General features: G+C 39.3%; 1 protein-coding gene across 1 annotated transcript; it reads left to right on the top strand.

Annotated features, from left to right (window-relative positions):
• Window positions 1-1,312: 1,312 nt before the first annotated feature.
• LOC104515249 (cysteine-rich venom protein bucarin-like) lies at window positions 1,313-3,360 on the top strand. Its single transcript, XM_010159158.1, has 3 exons — window positions 1,313-1,372; window positions 2,668-2,787; window positions 3,265-3,360. The coding sequence occupies exons 1-3, from the start codon at window positions 1,313-1,315 to the stop codon at window positions 3,358-3,360; spliced, it is 276 nt and encodes a 91-aa protein (XP_010157460.1).
• The last annotated feature ends 5,801 nt before the right edge of the window (window positions 3,361-9,161 follow it).

Below are 9,161 nucleotides of genomic sequence, written 5' to 3' on the forward strand. Positions count from 1 at the left end.
TGAGCTACAGCTGCCCATAGTTCCAGTCCATTTCAATGTGCTTTGCCCTTTAGCAGCACTGGAGCAGCATCCCTGCTGCAGGCTGGGGACTGTGGGTCACCTCCAGTGTAATGTAAAAAAGCTGATGAGGGAAATGGGCCTTGCTGTACCATTTGGAAAAGTAGTTTTTCTTACCCACATGTTTTCCACAAGCTGAAGCACCTTGTGTTTTATATAAACCGGTTGCCTCAAGGTAAAAGGTCTTTGCTGAATATGGAAAGATCAGCAAATCCTATTGGCCTTTCCCCAGGAAAAAATTACAAATAAACCCAGCAGCCCCTTGAAAGGAAGTAAGAAGTTAGGCCAATAATATACCTTCGTGGCAACATGCCCATAAATTCCCTCGGAGTAGGAGGCTGGGAAAAATGTCAAAATAAGTAAATTCCACTCCGGTCACCTGTTTGCCTGCCCAAGGTAGCTAAGCAGAAACAAGCTAAATGTAACTCCCATGACTGATTGCAATCAGACACCGGAACTTTGAAGTGACCTATTACCTCCCGGATCACTGTAGTGGGATGATACAGTGTTTTGAGCTTCCTAGGCAAGTAGTCTTGGAGTAGAGAGTTTGGTTGTTGCTTCTTCAACTAGAGAAGGCACTCCTTTCTCTTGCCATTCCACAGCACCTGCAATATAATCAAGAATTGTCTTTAAAAAAAAAAAAAAAAAAGAAAAACAAAGAAAGCTTTCTGAAACAAGTCTTCTGGAGTAAGCCAGTGCTGGTCCATTTCTGGTCCAGCCAGTTCACTCCAAACTTGCGTGCAAGGCTTCACAGTGCTGGTCGTTAAGTAAGGGACACCTAAGCGTAGAGGTCTGCCTATAGGATGAGTGTCTAATTCCCTTTTCAACCAATGCAGTCCAGTCAAGGCTGGTGATGGGGGCTAGGGAAAGTTTAACACAGACACAGAAACAAGTGAAAATCCCAATCCAGCTGCTCAACAGTGCGGCAATGAGCAGGCAGCTTCCTACAGGAAGGGAAGTACAGATGTCCTCCTGTGCTGTGAACTCAGGTGAAGGCGTTCGGCCAGGATGACAGCAGCAAGTATGACATGTACAAAGCAGTTGATGCATAGAACTTCGGAAGTGCAGAGGAGGAAGGAATTTTATTTTTTCACTTCTAAAAATGAGAGGAGGATAGAAGGCAAAGAGAAAGGAAACATTACCTTGTTACTTGAGAAAAAGCCATGAAATACACAGGAGAAAGGTGCAGTATATATTCAGATAAATGAAACCTCTCTAAAAAATAAATTAAATCCTCATTCTTCCCTTTTCCAAGATGATCCTGCCGGTGATGTTCCTGTGTCTCTCAGTTGTGCTGCCTCTGTCCATCAGAGAGGTAAGATCTACACTTTGTACTCAGAAAATTTGGATGGAAACCAAGGGATTCATGGTCTGACTGAATATGTCTTTTCCTATGCACATTGATCATATGCAGAAAGAGTCTGATTAGATATCAAGGATCTGGAAAGCATTTATCCTTGAAGTCTGTTTAATTTAAAGCAGTAGACTGGTTCCACACTTGCACTCTAAACCATCCATAAACTCAATGTTATGTATCATTTGGGTCAGAGATAGCTACATTTTCCAGAAGATCCTGTACACAGATCCAGTAATCTGGATCTCCCACAGATCCAGCCTTCCTCCTGTTAATTCCCCACAGTTTTACAGGCAGTGGTTACCTAACTCTCCCTTTCTCATCCTAGAGGTCCTGAGCTATGTGCCTTTCCCTTTGCTTAGTGTCCCATTCTCTTAACATGTATCACTGATTCCCTCAAACAGCTGAATGAACTAACGTACGTCATGTACACTTAGAGGGGTTCTTCACAGCCCACTGGTCTGAAGTTTGAAGTTCATTACTTCTGCTTCAGAAACACTGAGGTGACTGAAGGCTTGACTACATTTCCCTCTAATTCTTCAGTTTCTGCTTTTCATGCTGCAGTCTAAAAGACTAGTGAGAATTGTTCTAAAGAGGAGGCTGAGTTCTTCGCATGGCTATTTTTTAATTTGAAAACACATGAAAAGTTTGAGAAGTGCTATCAGTTATAGAAGGAGAGGAAAAAATCTATGGCATGAAAAGCATAGACACACTTCTGTGTTCAGTGGGATGTCCTCATGAGGTACCACGAGAGATCTGTGATGATCCTGTGATTAAACAAGTTCCTTCAATAAAAAAGGTTGATAGACATGCTTAAAATACTGAAGAATCACACATCATAACCACATTTACATCTTTAGCTGATTTTTAGATCTTGTTTTACTCCTGAAGGATATTACAATAATAGTAAAATAAGCCTGATTCTGTTGCCTACATTTAAGAGTTTACAGGCACATGAGATGTCCCAGGATATCTCAGCCATCTACAGAGGGTTGGCAAATATGATGTAGGAACCAGTGTTAGTACTGGTAAGGTCTACACTGCAGATCCACTGAAAGCAGCATTCCCCATGGAAGCACCCCTAGATACACTTAGAATACAAAGCGTATGACAATACCTCTTCCATGACAAGGACCATCTGCTTGGTTGATATTAGTATTTTGGTATTTTAATATTTCCTAGGCAGGATTCAGAATTTAGTTACATTCAAATAAAAAAGATCAATTTAAAAAAAAAATCATGTTCTTTCAGTTTAGGAACTGGAACTTTTTGATGTTCTGTCAACTAGCAAAGTAGATCAACAAAAACTGATTGCTGACAAACATAATACCCTCAGGAGAGGAGTGAAACCAACTGCCAACAACATGCAGAAGATGGTAAGCTGTGCACTGTAAATCTATTTTTAATAAGTAGTGGACTCTATGAGAGATACAGGACTGTATGCAAAGTCACATTATTTTATTTACCCACAAATTCACTCTCCAGTCCTTTCCTAAGGATTAAACATGGCCAGTGCCAAGAGAAACATAAAGCTGAGCAGGTGGAAATAAAGAAGTCTGGAAAATTTTGGGGTGTATAAACAACGTCTCTTTATTTTGTAGGAAAAAGAAAAGGAAAAATAGGAGCCACAGCATTGTTCATTTCTTTCTGATGTGTTCTTTATCATTCTTCACAGTTTCTATTCTCCTGGGTTTATTTGTTCCTACTCCGCCTACCCCCCAAAAAAGGGGAAGAAAAGGATTTTCTACATGTTTTTTTTCTGATTTGAAGTGTAATTTCCAAATGTTGTTCCTTCATGAGGGATTATTAATTCATACAGGTCTGAATGACTAATATTTTCTTCTTTCATTAAGGAATGGTCTCCTCCAGCTGCAAGGAATGCCCAAAATTGGGCCAATCATTGTATTTTAAGTCACAGGCTTTCTGACATGAGGCAAATCCCTAAGTGAAGCATAAATGGTAACTGAATAATGTCATATATGTTATTGATGTGAATAGTGTGGTTTTGAAGGTTTGTTTGTTTCTTTGTTTGTTTGTGATGCCATTTATATTCAATGTGATTTCGTTGGTGCATGGGACAAAGGCAAAATTCTAGATGTAAGTCTGTCCACTAACTGAGAAAAGTTCTACCCCATTGTCATCCCAGCTGCATCAGTTTTACATAGGTTTATCCCATTTCCGTCAGCAGAATGAAAAAAAAAAAAAAAATCATAGTGAGAAAGCACATCCTCTCACAATATCTGTCAGAAAGAGAAGCTAGATCCCATTTATTGCAGAAACCAGCCTGAATGTGCTGGGTGAAACTGTATGGGAAAGAAGGGGTAAAGAGTGAAGGTTCAAATCCCGCTGCAGGTGCTATGCATAATTGCTAAAACAAGACTCATCATTCTTAAATCCCCTGGCAACTTGCAGCCTGTGCTTAGGCTTAGAGGATTTAGTGTTTTAGAGGTTCATATAATTTCTTCAGTCATTGTATATTGAAGTTACAGCTATACTGTGTTGACAACAGCCATGATCAGTGTTCGATGTGGTGCTGATTGCCCTCTGTCTATACTATATGTAAGATGTGGACTGTTCTTTAGTCTTCGTACTTTCTGCCTAAAAAACCAAATCCTCTGCTTCTTGCTAAGGTGAACCCCAGATGAGAACTAATGCAGTAGGGTTGGATATAAATAAAAACAGTAGGTGAAGACAGTATAGACCTTCCTGTGTACCAGAATTAAGCTTTGAATTATTGAGATTGTCCCAGGATTATTGACCTGCGACCTGAATAATGACTAGGTTGCTAACTTCCAAATAGCAAAACTACAGTCATCAATCTGTGGTTCACATGTGCAGGTGTACATACGGACATGCAGAAGGTCTGTCAACCACCAAACTACCAGCCAAACACATTGGCTATGCTGCATACTGGTCAAGTGACAATTTCAGTATTGACAAAGGGTGATGTTACTGAACTGGAAAAAAATCCTGCTGTCCTATCTGGGATGAGAACTTCCCTGGAAATCATACTACCTTGTGCTGCCTTTTTCTCACATGTGGTTTTTATGCATTTCTTTCTCTTTTCAGATGTACGATGTGGTGAAAATCTCTTCATGTCATCTGGCCCTTTCACATCATGTGATTTTATTCAGGTCTAGTACAATGAAGACAAAGATTTCACATATGGAATTGGAGCAAAACCACCAGGTGTTGTGACTGGCCATTACACTCAGGTAGATGCAACTTTTTTATATTTTGGTCTGAATAAATAAATATCTATATGTTAGCTAAGCAACTTTTACCCCTCTCATTATCTTTAAAGGGAATAAGTACAATGGAGACAGAAGAGTTATTCTGAAAAAAACAGTATGAAAATTTTCAAAGCAACAGAGTTAAAATGAAAATAATAAGATAGGTGTCTTTGCGGAGTAAAGAGTAAGGATAATGGTATTTCAAAACTTCAGAAAGAAACAAAAGCAAGAAACTTGTTTGTTTAACATCTGAAAATTGCTCAGAGTCTGGAAGAATAGGGTTATTAAAGTGTCAGGAAAGAAATATAAATATCTTTGTTATAGTCTAGACAGTTCCACTGACTCCAAGAGTTTCCAGTTGGACAGTGGCTTACAATAATCTCCTCTGTTCACCTGCAAAAAAACACAAGATAAAGAATTTTACGTCACGATTCCTCCATCTTCTTCAACAGTTTTAATTAAATGAAAACATAGATATTTGAGACAATTTAACTCAAACACTTCATATATATGTGTGATAAATTATCATTATATCCTAAATGTTCTTTGATTCAGGGGTGAAAGCAGGGAAAAAATGTTTTCCAGCAAGGTGGGACTTATATTTACTATAAAGGGTAATTAAAGTGAATCAACTAGGTAAAAATCTTTCATGAATGCGTATTGTACCTAAATGATTTTCAGATGCATATTTTTCATTCTCCCATGATTTTTATTGTTATACCTATACATGGCTTGGTACAGTTCTTATCAAACTGGATGTGCCGTCACTTTCTTTCCCAACAGTATATACAAATACTTTTATGTCTGCCAGTACTGCCCCACGTACTGCCCCCCTCCTTACCTTTCACACACAAATACTCCCTGAACAAAGAGGAAGCCATTTAGCATCTAAGTTTTCTGGAAATGTAATATGGCTCTCCCTCTGGCCATAAAGAGAGATTAAACCTTTCCCACAGGAAAATAGGATCACTGGGGATGTCAGTGCTTGGGTCTCCAACATGGGGGATGCACAAAACATAATGGCAGCACTAGTCCTTCAGCTTCCCAGTGCTGGGGCATCTCTTCTGACAGCTGGGCAGGGTCTAGATCATCTATTGTTAATTCTGCCAGTAATGCAGCTCAGAGGGAGGGACACATCCATCATTTCTTAATTCCTTACGGAATGCAGTCATGCCGTTGCAAGAAATCCCCAGTGCTGTACAAATCAGTGTATTTAATCCCACAGTCGTAGAATCATGGAATGACTGGGTTGGAAGGGACCTTAAAGACCATCTAGTTCCAACCCCCCTGCCATGGGCAGGGACACCCTCCAATAGACCAGGTTGCTCCAAGCCTCATCCAGCCTGGCCTTGGACACTTCCAGGGATGGGGCATCCACAACTTCTCTGGGAAAAAGTCCTCAGCAATAAAACAAAACAAGTAAGAGAAATAGTTGGGATGGTCCATCTATATGTAGTCAGAGCTCTGCACTGAAATAATTCACTGTTTTTTCCCAGGCCGCTTGGGTTCCTGCATTATATTCACCTATGTGTCACACTTCATTCTGGGAACTCTTACCAACACCTACATCCTATCAGAGCACGGGACTCTTGTTTCCCCCTGAAATCAGGCTCAGGTCAGAGGCAAATTTTCTTCTTTGAATAACTGTTATTTATTACCTACAGAGTGATTAATTGTTTCACATAAGGGTGTGAAAATTAGGTGCTTAACATCATTCTGCTTCAGTCAGAGGTAGTAATAAATTTTTCAAATAATTTGTCTCTAGATCTTGTATATAGAATGTATATTCTTTGCTTGGTTGCAATGTTTGCTCTACCTAGTTAACACATAATGATTCTCTGGACAGTACACAAGAGTTTGTGTAGCACCTTTGGGTCAAGCTTTAAACTAGATTACCATCCACTCGATGCACCTTTTGCTATGAAGTTCAGTTCACCAGTTGTATACAGATAAGATCTGGCCTTTATTTTCTATATGTCTCATACTCTAAAAATCAGTTTCATAATCTACATCAAATCAGACCATTTAAAAGAATTTTTAAACAATATGGTGGAAAGTGAATGCCTTCTAAAGATTTAAATATAAATGCTTAGATGTGTCAATTCTGGAAGACGGTCAAAAAGATTTAATGGGAATTATTTCATTTCCTACTCAGTCTTTGCTTTTTGAGAGCCATTTCTCATGGCACATAATACTCAGGAATAAAGGTACTTCTCAATATGAATAGAAACCTGAGCAAATAAGATTAGCGGAAACTATTGTACAATCTTCAGAAATTAGGAATTCTGTACTAATTGCCCATGTACATGCTCTTATCCCGTTATAAACACGAGGTAACAAAACCCATGTGGAAAAGAGATTTACTGTCTCCTAGTTTTTACTGTGCATGTGGAAAAAGAGCAAACATTTGAAGAGTCATAGGGGGTAACAATTCATTGCCAGCTCTATCTTATCCTGGTATCACTGGATTCAGATATCATGCTCAGGACCTAGATATTTTTGTGTTATTTTTTGTGGACATTGTCCTTTTGACTTTGCTATAGCTATGGCTTGTAATTAAGACCTTTTCATGTCAATCATAGAATCATAGAATGGTTTGGGTTGGAAGGGACCTCAAAGATCATCTAGTTCCAACCCCCCTGCCACGGACAGGGACACCTTCCACAAGACCAGATTGCTCAAAACCTCATCCAGCCTGGCTTTGAAGACATTCAGGGATGGACCATCCACAACATCTCTGGGCAACCTGTTCTGGTGCCTCACCACCCTCTCTGTGAAGAATTCCTTCCTGATATCTAATCTAAACCTCCCTGTTTTCAATTTAAACCCGTTACCCCTTGTCCTGTCACTACAGGCCCTCATGGTTCATCATGACTGATGACTATTATCCCCATTCATGAGGCCTTCTATGACCTCTTTACACATTCAAAACTCATGAGTCTTAGTTTGTAAACCTACAGGTTTACTTTAAAAACATGACTTTGAAAAAGTAATAAACTCAACATTTTTTTTTTCTCCTTGTCCAGTGTGATCTCTCTCAATATCTTTCAGGATTTCATTAGAACTACACAGGCTAGAACCAAAAAAAGTAATGGTTTCTTCTTAACAAAGGGACTGCATTGGCTGGAGATAAAAAAAAGACACTCTTAGACATGTATTAAAGAGTACAAAGGTGTAAGTGCAAGAGCTACAAAAGGTGATATATAATTTCATTGAAATCAGGTAAATGTGCACTTTGAAAGGTTTCATTTAATTTTTAATAGAAGGGGAAAAGCTTCAGAGAGGTTTTTATCAAAAAGTATATGAAATACAATTTTTTTTGTCAGCCCCAGGAGGCTGACTTTGGGTAACATTTCTTGTGAGACTGACGGGCACAGTTCTGAATCCCTCACCTACCTTAGACTGGCGAGGCGTATGGCGTGACCAAAGATCCTTCTGACTTTGAAAATTACAGAAAACAGATAGCACTTTGAGAAAGCTGCATGTTATTCACTTTCACTTCGTTAAATCATTTGTCTTTCCATTTGAAATCAGCTAGGATGAGGACATGCAGCAGAATGGACTTGCAGTGATTTTCAATCTTAAGTATAGCTTGAAAGCCAGTTCATCTTTTATTTGTTTTCCTTCAAATTTTTCATACTTTATATTTCATTCTTTATGATCAACAAATATATTCTTTCTATATTTATAGTTCAGCCTTGTAAATGGGAAGACAAGTTGCTGTTAGGATCAGGCACAGTCTTGGGGTGAAGGAGAGTCCGACTGTGCAGTCACACAAGAGATTCACACCATTGTCATCAGACGGGCCAGTACTAACAAGGACCTGCATTTCCCTAATCCACCCTTTCTTCTCCCTCCTCCCTAAATCCACAGCTGGTTGCTGTAAGAAGTAATCAAGACAGTTTTAGCTGTCTTCAACAAAAGCGTCCTGGTTCTTGATTAATCCTTGCTGAGATAAATCAACACACTAGGCCAGTAGAAGTTTATTCCTCTAGTTAGTTTTCTCTTAGAGGGGATCACTCCTCTCCTCTAATCACAGCATCAAAGCTAATAGAAAACAGGACGTTAAGCAACTGAATGTGTTCGACTTGCCTGCATCCTGTATCTGTCCTGAGCTTCCAGTATTCAACACCCACATTCACACAAAGACAAAAAACTTCCCGAGGCATGGGGAATGGTTAAACAAGAATTTGCTTCGTGTTTAAATGTGCCTTAAGATCTACAGCTGCAACATTCTAACAAAACAGAAAACAGGTCAAAAGAAGCACTCGTTAGATGAAACCCTTCTACAGTGTTCCTGCTAAGATTTTAGTGCCCGGGGAATACGTTGTGGAGTCTGTCATGTATTTATCTCTCTGCTTATCAGAGGATTGTGTCAAAGAAAATGATAAGTAAAAGATAAGTTAGTTTGAGACTGACAAGACCATGTTGTCTAGGTTGCTTGAACAGCAACACAGCAACATGTTAACCAGCATCGTTAGCAAAATCGTGAATAGGAATTGCATGCCTGATGGCAC

Source organism: Eurypyga helias, unplaced genomic scaffold (genome assembly GCF_000690775.1).
Source record: "Eurypyga helias isolate BGI_N326 unplaced genomic scaffold, ASM69077v1 scaffold1379, whole genome shotgun sequence".
Lineage (NCBI taxonomy): Eukaryota > Metazoa > Chordata > Aves > Eurypygiformes > Eurypygidae > Eurypyga > Eurypyga helias.